Source organism: Haliotis rubra, unplaced genomic scaffold (genome assembly GCF_003918875.1).
Source record: "Haliotis rubra isolate DU_JTF1 unplaced genomic scaffold, ASM391887v1 Scf66, whole genome shotgun sequence".
NCBI lineage: Eukaryota > Metazoa > Mollusca > Gastropoda > Lepetellida > Haliotidae > Haliotis > Haliotis rubra.
The window spans coordinates 510,315-524,248 of NW_025767368.1; the positions used below are offsets into that span (position 1 = coordinate 510,315).

General features: G+C 40.2%; 1 protein-coding gene and 1 long non-coding RNA gene across 2 annotated transcripts; one reads left to right on the top strand and one right to left on the bottom strand.

Annotated features, from left to right (window-relative positions):
* The first annotated feature begins 221 nt into the window (after positions 1-221).
* LOC124257430 lies at positions 222-2,537 on the top strand. The gene is made up of 3 exons (XR_006893268.1): positions 222-595; positions 1,863-2,001; positions 2,258-2,537. It is a non-coding gene; the product is annotated as an uncharacterized LOC124257430 (long non-coding RNA).
* Positions 2,538-4,003: 1,466 nt separating this feature from the next.
* On the bottom strand, positions 4,004-9,345 carry LOC124257370 (U11/U12 small nuclear ribonucleoprotein 25 kDa protein-like). The gene is given in 7 exon segments (XM_046691415.1): positions 4,004-4,198; positions 4,872-4,946; positions 5,402-5,507; positions 6,879-6,947; positions 6,950-7,001; positions 8,764-8,940; positions 9,328-9,345. Coding segments are annotated over 7 exon segments (555 nt in total). The 3' UTR covers positions 4,004-4,140.
* Positions 9,346-13,934: the final 4,589 nt, after the last annotated feature.

The window sequence follows — 13,934 nt, forward strand, 5'->3', positions numbered from 1 at the left end:
CTATATCCCTTTAATAAATAGATTACCGTAATATGCTCATCAATATCTGTGAGGGTACCAGCCCCCTTGTGTATGCCGGATGCAGAGCTCTGTTCAGTGGTATTTCGGCACAATGGTTGGTTGGCATGATATATCAGTATTGAGGAAGCCAATATTTTATTCATCAATCAACTCTAATCAACTCATAATTAACCTATGGTCTCTGTGGTCTCAGCTAACCTGTGCCAGCTATGTACTGATATCACTCAAGAGTTCTTAAACCACAGGCAAATTGTAGCGCAAATAGGGTTGCGCATCAAAGAAAATGACCAGTCTTCCCATATGCGAGTGAAGCATATGGGAAGACTGGCCATTTTCTCTTTGATGCGCAACCCTATTTGTGCTACAGTTCGCCTGTGCTTAAACTTAATGCCAATACAGATTAGGTGGTGTGACAGATATCTGGAGACGTCGGTTGGTATATACACCAGTCCGTTAATATTTTGATTAGCTTCATCTGAGACAACTTCAACGCCACCTACTCCAGCAGCATCGCCTACAACTGTCACATCGTCTACAACCATCACTACATCATCTAACTCACCCAATGTGGGTGGTAAGTATACATATCTCCCGAGTTGTACTTAAAGAAGATAGGAAATACAATGATTCTTTTATGTACGCTTCTTGCAACCACGTCACTTCTGAAGAATTTCTGAAATAACAATGTCCTAACAAACGTAACAGTAAATGTAATATTACTCTTGGAGAATAAAATGTGCGGACTGAATGTACGCCTCAACCGCTTCATGTGCTTGGTTACTCACGGACCCTACTGCTGGTGGTTTACTCCCATTAGAACTACATCCCATTTGAACTACATCCCATAAGAACTACATCCCATTTTAACTACATCCCATAAGAACTACATCCCATAAGAACTACATCCCATTTGAACTACATCCCATAAGAACTACATCCCATTTGAACTACATCCCATAATTGAACTACATCCCATTTGAACTACATCCCATTTGAACTACATCCCATAAGAACTACATCCCATTTGAACTACATCCCATTTGAACTACATCCCATTTGAACTACATCCCACATCCCATAAGAACTACATCCCATTTGAACTACATCCCATTTGAACTACATCCCATAAGAACTACATCCCATTTGAACTACATCCCATTTGAACTACATCCCATTTGAACTACATCCCATTTGAACTACATCCCATAAGAACTACATCCCATAAGAACTACATCCCATTTGAACTACATCCCATTTGAACTACATCCCATTTGAACTACATCCCATAAGAACTACATCCCATAAGAACTACATCCCAAATTAACTACCAGCGGTTTTCACACACATACCTCCCAAACACCCCTCACTGTAATCAGTAACAAATGAACCAACTGTATGTAAGGCCTAAACAATCTCACCTTTTGGATGTCCCCAGCCTCTTTTCGAATGTATATATTTCTCCTCTTTCCCGTTATTGTTGTCATTTCTTTTTGTTTCGTTTTTGTGTTGGATGAGATACATCTATGTGCTATTTCTATAGAGGTTATACGTGGACACGGCGATGCATCTGTGTGACAGTATACTGAACAGCATTAGAAACGCACCACCCATATAATACAAAATATCCTCGTCAGACCGAAATGTACCCATGATATCTGAGCATCGTTGGTGCATTTTAGTGTGGTGCATTTCTAATGTGGTTCAGTATATGTATGAGTCGGCACATAAAAGATGACCCTTTGGTAAATTGTCTCCCGGAAGCTACGTAATAACATAAATCACATGTCACATGACTCTGAGTTGCGATGTATACCAAGACTACAGGTTGTTTCATGCTCCAGTTCGGTGCGAGGTTTGTAATGGCGGCCTCTGTGGGGTCGTCCCGGGGTTGCGACCACTGACGACATGCCCAGCCGCATCCCCTTACTGTCTCAACACAATACTCAACGATGACAGGGGTTCCAGGACCATCTCCAAAAGGTACATTGAGTCAATTTATTACCAGGTATTTTATACAGAAAAATACCTTAATGTCGAACTTCAGATGGTTTGGAAGCAAATGCTTGGTCCCTTCGTTCGTATTTTTTCTTCCTATATTCTTATGTATTCTTTATGTTTTGGTTCAATCGAACCTTTGATAACTCGTATCAGTAGTGTACCAAGTACTTTCCGACACTGAATTTTCACCTAGACATGGCAGTGCCAGTACTATCTAACACTGTCTGTCTTCACCTAGGTGTGGCAATGGTGAGGACTGTGAGAGCATGTGGTGGCTATCATCGTCAGACCAAGAAGTGTGTGTCAACCTGAACGTGGATGACTTCTACCCCTTTAGCTTCACTTGCTCCTACTGCTGTGTCAGGGATGGCTGCAACACCAACGTGTACCCAAAGACCTCCACACTATACATGGGAGCTGACCAGTATCAGATGTCATAGAATACATACTTTACAGATGGAAGCAAAACACTGAGATGTACAAATATTACCTAATAAATGAGTTGATTTCTTATAATCCATTTGCATGACTGAATCAGTCATTCACATGACCATGTGTTACACGTCACATAACTGCCATGAAAATCAGCTCAGAATTGTTAAACAACCCATACCTGTCATGAGAGGTGATAAACGGGACTGGGTGGTCAAGCGCAACCGTGGGTGATATCCGATTTGTGTATATCGATGCTCATGATATTTATAACAGAACTGTCTGGTACAGGCTCAGTTCTTTACAGACAGTAGTGAAACAGCTGTGATAATGTTGACCATGGTGCTAAACAACAAATACCAAAACAAAAACTATGTGTAGTATTCATATTGAAACAAAAGTTCTGATCTGCCAATGCAGATGTATCATGTACAAGGAACTTGTGTAGTTCCAGAATGTCAATAGTAGGTCATTCTCACCCAGAATCACTGAACAAGGCGAGAAGTTTGTTTAACATTTAAGGCTTTGTTCAAGATTATTGCACATACAAGGCAACTGCAGCAGAGCTACAGATACCTTTTTGGGTCATTGAGTTATGTACTCGCTTGTGTTCATCTCAATTGGGTATCCTAATTTTCCTTTGAGTAACCAAATAAATTGTACTCACCTCACTCAAACTCAATTGGGTATTTTGCCATTTTTCATTAATTTTAAAAATATAATAAAGTTTAAATGTTAGTGTTTGTTATTAATATTTCATCTGTAAATATGAGAAACGATAAGAAAGACTGCAAGTTGCCAAGTTCGTGTCCTGAAATAGAAACTCTCAATATACCTCAGTTATTTTATCTATCCACTGGTATGTAAGCCAAGATTTGACATTTTTGTGTGTACACATGTAAGGTCACATTTATTGAGTATTTATGAAAATTCAAGCGTACTTGTACGCAAGAGACTTACTAGGAATTGAGTTTTCACATAAATATTTGCGTAATTTATGCAGATATGCAGCTTATCTGTACCTCTGTGCAGGCGTATGTATGTGAAGTGTACTAGTCTGAACTTGAACACATCACTGAGACCAGTTACACTGACTCTAAGCCATCCTGTCCATGTTGTTTTCCTAAATCCCATGTACAAGGCAAGGTAACAACAAGTACCATCTTCAACATGTGTTAGGTGATGCAGCCATGGGTAAGAACTGCTGACCTTTTGTTGAACTACCCGGAGGATCCACTTCTTCTTCTGTACCACTTACATGATTCACATTTTGTAGAACCACTTGGATGATTCCCATTTTTTAGAAACACCTGGATTATTCTCATTTTCCATAATCATTTAGATGATTCACATTTTCAAGAACCATCCAGATGATTCACATTTTCCAGAAACACCTGGATTATTCTCATTTTCCATAATCATTTAGATGATTCTCATTTTCCAGAACCACCAGGATGATTCATATTTTCCAGAACTACCAGGATGATTCACATTTTCCTATCCAAGATGATTCACATTTTCCAGAACCTCCAGGATGATTCACATTTTCCTGTCCACCAAGATGATTGTCATTTCCAGAGCCACCAGGATGAGTCACATTTTCAAGAACCACCAGGATGATTCGCTTTTCCACAATCGCATTGATTGTTTCTTCTTGTTCTAAATCCAGCATGCATTAGATCTTTATCTTCATGATTTCCTGAGTTTCTGGAGGAACATGATCTCATCGCGATTTCGAATTCCGTAGCTGAAAACAAGTTATTAATGTCAACATTTTACTCAACATCTGCCATTATACCCTACAGTATGTATGTGTAACCGGTTTTCAATGAATAAGAGCAGAGATGGGACAGTGTCCAAATCAATCAAACTACACTCCCTAATCATCTGATCCTCATTATTTCAAGCCCCTTTCTGGTGTCCCCCCACCGTGTTATTGCTGGAATGTTGCTAAAGGCAGTGTAAAACCAAACTCACTCACTCATTATTTCAATGAGAGCTGAAACATTCTGGATGACATGGGTATTTTTTTAAAACCAGTGTCAGTAAAACAGTATCAACAGCACAGATGCTAATGTTTAGATTGACAGACAAAGACATTTCCATGACAAATGCAAGAATCACAAGCCTTGGCAACAATTACACATCAATGGGAGATAACCAATGTCACCAATTACACATCAAAGGGAGATAACCCATGTTATCTTCTCATCATCAGATGAACACATATTTAGGGTGGTCAACAGTAGTGCTGCCTTTATCAATTATATCTGAACATATTTAATGATCTTCAAAAATTGATCTTAGATATTGTCTGCTAATTTTATTTGTTCTTGTACATCAACAAATTGTGGCACTTTTAATCCAAGTCTGTGATTTTGTAATGTGAGACTAAGAGAGAATGGAAAGCAATTACATACGACTTCAGAGTCCTCCTGTCATCACTGAGTTTCTGCCCATCAAAGTAAAGCCAGTAGCTCCTCCAGATGTATCTCCTGATGACAGACAGGGTGCAGTATTCATGTAATGTAGGCAGGGTCACACACACTTCAACCACCAAATTCAAAGCTTTTTCAGCTCTTTAAGAGGCCATAACAAGGCTATACAGAGGAACGTGTTTTATGAAAGAAAATTCTACTGATTTAACCTGTTCCTCATTTGTTTAAAGAAATATTCAAACAGCACATGAAATGAAAGTGTCTTCAAAGTATTCATTTAAGTTCTTGTAGTCCCAGTAGGGACAGATGACTTGATGAGACAGACACACAAGCTGATGGTTACCGTGAGATTATTTCTTGTAGTAAATGTACAAATGTAGATGCTATAGTTAGCTACCCACAAGGTTGGACTATTGGAGATTTACATCTGTGCCAGAAGGTTAAACCTGCTGGACCAGGGAGATATTTAGGAACAAGGGGGCTGACATACCCCAATCGCTATGGTAACATACCAGCTGATGTGGGTTGTCCCTCCTCTTCTGGACTGACGTAAAGCGACATGTCTTCTGATAGCATGTTTCAGATCCAGGACACTGGCGTCCTGCACCACCACTATCTCTGAAACAGCAGATGCAGGTCATTAGGATAAGGAGTGAGTGAGTTTAGTTTTACGCCGCACTCAGCAATATTCCAGCTATATGGCAGCAGTCTGTAAATAATCGAGTCTGGACCAAACAATCCAGTGATCAACAACATGAGCAATTGGGAACAACCAAGTCAGTGAGCCTGACCACCCGATCCCGTTAGTCGCCTCTCGACAAGCATGGGTTACTGAAGGCCAATATTCCAATCCGGACCTTCACGGGTTGTCATTAGGATAAGGAGTACCAGTATACGGTGTTGCTTTTTCGATATCTAGTTTCACATTCTCATTACAACAAAATCTTAGTTAGGCTGAAGGGGTCGTTGTCGGCACTGTGACTACAGATGTGTACCCAGGTACGTTTCCGTATACAGAAATATATCCTTACCAAAGTCAAAACACAGAAACATACCCGGTACCCTAAACAGTGGGTGAGTTCATATTCCGCAATACTGAAAGCTGTATGTAATTATTTCCATTCTACTGATTGCGAGTGGCATTGTGCATCGCGAAATATTTGTAACTGTGCATGCTTGTTTCTCATATAACAGCATGACAGTTCCAATCAAGAAAACGGCACAACGCAGAATGGATACGTCCTTGGGTACATTTCTGTATTCTGATATTGGCTAGGGTACATACCTTTAGTACCTGTGCCAACGACGACCCCTTTAGCCTTAGTATGCACTAGTGAGGACTGAGATCTCATTTTAATCTGAATCAGTGTTTGGGTTAATTACTAATTTTTAAATTTTAGCTTAAAAAACATAAACCATAGATACCAACCATGACTAAGTTCGTGTTTGGTTTTGTGAATATACATGTAACCCACATTTTGGAAGTTTTAGGTAACATGACCAAACATTTCTTGACACAAGTCTTAGATACATATTTCAGAAACACATGCTTTCAGGAACATCGATTAGGCAAAGACAGCTCTTTGTCTATGGTGAGTTTTTCTATGTGCAGAACTGCAATTAGCTCATCTTGAGTTTTAACACAAGATTATCATCCTTGGTTCAACAGTACCCTAACACATTTTTCCGGTAGTAATTTGGATCATACAAGTTTTAACTTTGGGCTAATTTCCCAAATTTAACTAACATACTTCCATAAGATAAATACTGTTCCAAGCTCCATAAAACACTAACTGAAAAAAAACATTCAATGACATAATTTTGATAATGAAACCTGCTTTAATAGGACTTGAGCAATTTAAATAACCAAACCAAATTTAAAAAACTAAAGACATTTGGGAGAATTCAGTGAAAACGCATAATTATTTTTAAATCAGCAACACCTTACCAAAACCCAGTTTGGACATTATCTAGAGACACATGACTTACTGAGTACTTCCCCATCTGCCCGCATCACATCCACCACCATGGCCTGGCCGTACTCCACTGCAATGGCCGGTTAACCTCTTCTAATGTCACCCCAGCTGGCAGATCCTTCAGCAACGGGTCTGCCTGTAAACAAACAAGAAAAGCCTTTTAAAAAATCAACATTGGACGCACATGAGTAAATTAAGAAATTTAGTGAGACGGACGTGAGATGATTTGAGGGGTGAAGCGGATTTCAAGAGCATCATGATAACCATACCTCCGTCTGTTAGAGACTTGCATCTACTAGAGACGCCACGAGAGTTTCGTTTCAATGGTCATTTAATAAACATGATCCATCTATGCAGTATATGACATTCCATATCTCTATAGGCCGCAGTGGAGGAAATCCTTTGTCGAACTTTCGCACACCCGTTACGACTATTGCGAAAAGCTTATATGTATGACTTCTTTGTACTTATACCTACAAGTGCTCCCTATTTTCGTTATCAAAATATCCAGAGGTTAATATTTGCAAGCACACGTCGCACATCTAGGGCAGATAACTCTCATTTGCTTTAATTCTTGCCAGGTGTGCTGTTTTTGTAATTTTATTTTAATCATCAATAACCATGCTCAACATGACTGATTAGAAGCTGTGTACCACTGAGTTGAGGGCCTCCTTGACAAGAAGGGCATTTATGTTAATAAAGTTATCACATAGCGAAGTGACGTAAGTTTCATTAAATTTCAATCACGTGACCTGTCAGACATTCTCTCCCTAAAATAGTAACACACCTGTAGGAAAACCTAATGTGTGCTACTAAAAGGGAATAGATTTTCCGATTCTGCAGTTTGGAACTATGCATTGAACTAGGAAAAGTGTGCTCTATTACGTGTACAATTGTTTTGAATTGAAAGTGTATCAGTTTAATAACGTTTTTTGATCAGTAAAAACACAGAATGTGTTTAAATTAAAGATTTATAGAAAACTTGATTTCCGCATTAAAGCAGGACAATTATTTCAGATTACTCACTTAGTCATATGGCTCCTAATTTGCTACAGCTATGTTCATTGGTCATTTGGAATTGCCAAAATACAAGGAGACTAAGTATCATTGGCTGAAAGTTACTTTGAATATTCCAACTGTGTATAGAGAGGAATTTCACCTGAGAGAAAATTCAGCCTGATTATAACGTAAATATAAGGTTAGAGGTGTTTGCGCCTCCAACCAATAACAGCCATTGGTCAAACACCTTCAAACTGGGAACAGATTGTCTAAATTTACCAGTTTCTAAAACACTGCTAAGCTGCACTGCAAGCTTACTTAAAGGAGTTTTATTAGGTCACACATTTTCCTCAATTTGATAGAATAACAAACGTAATGTATCGGTAAATACGTATATTTGATTGCATTTCGGGTGAAAAGATTAATGTCAAAGCTACAATCCAAGCAGGATGTTACTTTAGAAGTGACAAATCTGAATGTACATCTGATTTTTTAATCAGGCAACAAACTCTCATGACACTGATTTAGTAAATAACATGAGATGTTCTAAGCAAAAACACATAAATATGCATATTACAGAAAAAGTTAAAGAACCCCTAAATATTTCTTTGTTAATATAGCTACTCTGTCAAGGCATGACTGACCAATTGATTAACTGAACAGTATATGTAGATCATGGCCTATAAATAATCAAATCTTAACCAAGCGTTTCAGTGACTTAATAAATAATTGTGATGGCACTCACTGCAACCAAAGTGTCTCACTTACTCAGTTACCAACTTTTTGTTATGACAAGTTTTGTGTATTGGGAACAAACATATCAAGGCTATCATCTATCATGTAACAGTCACATGTACAGTTTGTTGTATCTGAAACTGAACAGTCTAGGATAAACTCACTTCGATGAGTTCTGCAATGGTGTTGCTGACTCTAGCCATGGCCTCTTGATGGGGGAGGCCATCATTTACCCCTGTTTCTTCGATTCCCCCTTCTTCATCCCGTTTGGCCACACTCGGCTGACCACTGTCCTCTGGAATGTCCAATGGCTCAGTTTTCACCTGCACTTCTGTGTTCATCTTGAACAAGGAAATATGGGAAAATGGTTTAAACCTTGCTTCAGTTGATGTCCATGCTTTATTTGTCAGTCTCATCACTATATGCATGATATGGCTGAAATATTGCCGAGGTGACATTAACTTTTAACTCACATGTATTTGTCAGCACCACTTGAATGAGAGAATGAAAGTTTACACCAGACTGCAATACTCCAACAACATTATGGCACCAATTAATATCCAAATAGAGTGTGATACCACATTATCCTACCAACAGTCATCTTTTAACACATGTATCCAGCATATCACAGCAGCTTGCAAATACTCCATCAGTAGTTGACATTGTGAACCACAACAGTGCCCAATGACAGTCACCGAGTCAATCAACTAAGTCACTGTATGGTGTACCTGCTGGCTGCTCCTCATATCGAGTGCCAGTATCTATGTAAGACCAATTGTGCCAAACACTTCTTGTACACAGAACCCCACAGGGTTTCTTTTTTGGGAAGAATTTGGGGAAACCTACCGATCAGCCTATAATAGGCCGATATTATACGCCTATTTTGCTATAGGCCGATCGGGCTATATTTGAACATTTTTCTAATTATTTCACAAAGTATCAATTTCCGCACGAAATGGTTATATTTGATCATAGAGATGAATAGTTAATCGACCTCCTCAGCTTGAAAAAAAAAGTTTTTGGGACAAAATGGAAATTTATATCATGTTCAGGAAAAGATGTTTCATTAAGACCACAATTTTTCATAGATTTTCCTTTTGAAATCTAAAACTGAATATTCTATGTCATTAATTTTCAGTGAAAATTGTCAAAAATATTATAGACTTATATTTAATTAGCAATTTCCAAACTCCTTTATTATGTGATGAAAATTCTCAAAAAGGGTTTGAATGAGAACCTTAGGACATCAAAGCTTGAATGATGTTAATATCCTCATGCGGAAATGCACCACTTCAAATTTATTTGATAAATATCATAATTATAGGCCAATCAGCCTACAGTAAAATAGGCAGAACGGCCTATAATATCCCGTTTGGCCTATTATAGGCCGATCGGTAGGTTTCCCTGATGTCAACACTATGTGATGTACACGTATTTTATCAACTAAAAAAGTGTGAAAACAGCGCATCTATTTGATCTGCACAACGTTCCATTCCGTTCCTTTTCCGGATCTTGCCTGGCATGGTGTTTGAAACGGACATAAAATAACGTATCAGATTGCGGATGTCGAAGCATCAATGTGGGAAGTAAACGCTCTTTTCTCGTTTGACAAAAGACAGATGGCAGCTGTTCCAGGATGTTGTGTCGACACTGCCAACATGAATTCAAAGTATATATATACCCCGTGACAAGGGTCACACGTAGAATAGTAAACAAGAATCGATGACGATCCTACCCCATGTTAAACCACCTGCAATCTTGAGGCGACGTGGTAAAACCATTTTGGTTCAGTTATAGCGGTACACTCCGAAAACATATGCACTGAAACACCTGCGATCATATAAATTTATTATGTACTTGAAATCCCTTTCAATACAGACTAAACATATTATATGAGGCTGCCACCCCCTGCAGGTGCATAGGTTTCGGGGCCAAGTTAAAGGGTATTCAAGATGGAGCAATGCGGTATGCTGGACGCCAATGAAATCATATTGCTTACACAAAATTGTTTTACAAAGATACATACTGATGTAGCTAAGTGTATCCTTCCTATATGTTACCTGTTTCAATATGTCCCTGTCATTTAACTTCATCTCACATGAGGTTTACGTTTATTTGTACTCGGGTTTTAGATTTGAGGGAATGAATCTGACGATTGAAACATCGAATGGAAGTCGGAATTCAGATGGGGAGCGGGTTGGCACCCACTTATGTGGCCTTTTCTGCTTTACAGAATGGTAATTAGACTGTGTTAACAACTACTCACAATTGTGAATGCAATTAGGCAATGATACTAACAAGACAGTTCAAACACAAACTAGACGAGTCATAATTTGAACTCTTGATATAGTTAAAATGCATTGATAACGTTAAGAAAGCGAAGGAGGACTTTCTCATTCAAAGTGTGTTTGTTCGTCGTTTAAGGTCGCACTGTTTAAAATGTCTGTACAATGAATGTGTTTTGCATAAGAACAGTACCTAGTCATGCTGAAAAAAACGTCAAATCCTTCAAGGTATTTTTTTAAATATTCTGGCCAGTGTCTACTTAGGTTAAGGAACCGCGAAGATCCTGATCAGAATTGATCTTCAGTAACCCATGCTTGTCGTAAGAGGCGACTAACAACCAACACTAAATAAAACCTCTAGTTCATGGACATTCATGCGACCTGCTTGTATTCAGGGAAACGCAAGTTCACAATCCCCGCTAGGTAATACATTCACCCATGTACCATCGGGATTGTCTGGTCCAGACCCGATTATTTACAGACCGCTGCAATATAGCTGGTCTGGAATATTGGTAAGTGCGGCGTAAAACAACAAACCAACCAACAGGCCCCAGATCATATATTCATTCACGTACCAGCAGGAATTCCAGTATATGACAGGCGCAAACACCGTAAAGTTCATGCAGTCATTTTGTAAACCCGTGGGTATTCTGGGAAACTACAATCCACAAACCCCGCAAGTTCATGCAGTCATTCATGAAACCCGTGGGTATTCTCTGAAACGCCAGTTCACAATCCCCGCTAGTTCAGGAATTCCCTTGAACGACAGGTCGTTGTCCCAGTAGTCCCCAACACCTCATTCACTTACACCTGGTGAAAATTCCAAGAGATATATATTATTGTTGTATATGTTCATACGACTAAGGTTGTAAAAGATACATTCAGTGATCATTTCTTTCATAGTAGTATGATGGCTCCTGACCCGCCAGCCACCACGCTTATCTGCGTAATTGCCAATTACATCCCGACCCCAGCCAGCAGAAGTTGGTTGCAGCAGGTGGCGTTAGTTGCCTCCCTTTATCATTGTTGGTGGACAGTGGCGCACAATTGGCACATTCTTGGCACGCGCTGACCTGCAGGGGTCCCTGGTATGATGACCTGTGTCACGCGTGTATGATATAGCCGTCACAATCACTGTTTTGTATCGATACTGTTCCCCAAAATTACACACTAGAACACCTAGCGTCAGACAGAGGACGACACCTTCCCCGATCTGGGAGGGGAGACGCCTAGGCAGAAGGGGCATGGGTGTATTTGAACAATTCCTGCACTAAGTAACTAGAAGCCGGTTGTGATGTCCCCGCTTATATATCACATGGTATTCTACAATATACGACAGCTTGATACATTATGAAGATACAAAAGGACGTGGAATGTTCGGGGGCATGGCCCGTACATCTTCATTTGTGTACATTGTTTTGTCTTACATAGAGATAGTTGCATAATTCTGACTTTTTTTAACTGTTGTATATGGCCTTTGCAGGTGAAGCGTTGATTTCCCCTCGGCAATAAGAAGTTCAATATGATTCATCATTCGGATGGGAAAGTGACTTATCAATGTCGTTTGCCGTTTGATTTGTGATGTGTGTGTAGCTTCTAAGTCTGTCCGTGTAGTGTGACGTGTGTCCTCTGTCTGTCTGGGGTAAAGGATGTGTATGTAGTGATCTCTCCGTCTAGTGTGATTTGTGTCCTCTGTTCCTCTGTGGTATAGGATGTGTGTGTAGTATCTCTCCGTCTAGTGTGATGTGCGTCCTCTGTTCCTCTGTGGTATAGGATGTGTGTATAGTGATCTCTCCGTCTAGTGTGATGTGTGTCCTCTGTTCCTCTGTGGTATAGGATGTGTGTGTAGTATCTCTCCGTCTAGTGTGATGTGTGTCCTCTGTTCCTCTGTGGTATAGGATGTGTGTATAGTGATCTCTCCGTCTAGTGTGACGTGTGTCCTCTGTTCCTTTGTGGTAAGGGATGTGTGTGTAGTGATCTCTCCGTCTAGTGTGACGTGTGTCCTCTGTTCCTCTGTGGTGTAGGAAGTGTGTGTAGTATCTCTCCGTCTAGTGTGATGTGTGTCCTCTGTTCCTTTGTGGTATAAGATGTGTGTATAGTGATCTCTCCGTCTAGTGTGATGTGTGTCCTCTGTGGTATAGGATGTGTGTAGTGATCTCTCCGTCTAGTGTGATGTGTGTCCTCTGTTCCTTTGTGGTATAGGATGTGTGTGTAGTATCTCTCCGTCTAGTGTGATGTGTGTCCTCTGTTCCTCTGTGGTATAGGATGTGGGTATAGTGATCTCTCCGTCTAGTGTGACGTGTGTCCTCTGTTCCTTTGTGGTAAGGGATGTGTGTGTAGTGATCTCTCCGTCTAGTGTGACGTGTGTCCTCTGTTCCTCTGTGGTATAGGATGTGTGTGTAGTATCTCTCCGTCTAGTGTGATGTGCGTCCTCTGTTCCTCTGTGGTATAGGATGTGTGTGTAGTGATCTCTCCGTCTAGTGTGATGTGTGTCCTCTGTTCCTCTGTGGTATAGGATGTGTGTATAGTGATCTCTCCGTCTAGTGTGACGTGTGTCCTCTGTGGTATAGGATGTGTGTGTAGTGATCTCTCCGTCTAGTGTGACGTGTGTCCTCTGTGGTATAGGATGTGTGTAGTGATCTCTCCGTCTAGTGTGATGTGGCCCCCGTGTCCTCTGTGGTATAGGATGTGTGTGTAGTGATCTCTCCGTCTAGTGTGATGTGTGTCCTCTGTTCCTCTGTGGTATAGGATGTGTGTATAGTGATCTCTCCGTCTAGTGTGACGTGTGTCCTCTGTTCCTTTGTGGTAAGGGATGTGTGTGTAGTGATCTCTCCGTCTAGTGTGACGTGTGTCCTCTGTTCCTCTGTGGTATAGGATGTGTGTGTAGTATCTCTCCGTCTAGTGTGATGTGCGTCCTCTGTTCCTCTGTGGTATAGGATGTGTGTGTAGTGATCTCTCCGTCTAGTGTGATGTGTGTCCTCTGTTCCTCTGTGGTATAGGATGTGTGTGTAGTGATCTCTCCGTCTAGTGTGACGTGTGTCCTCTGTGGT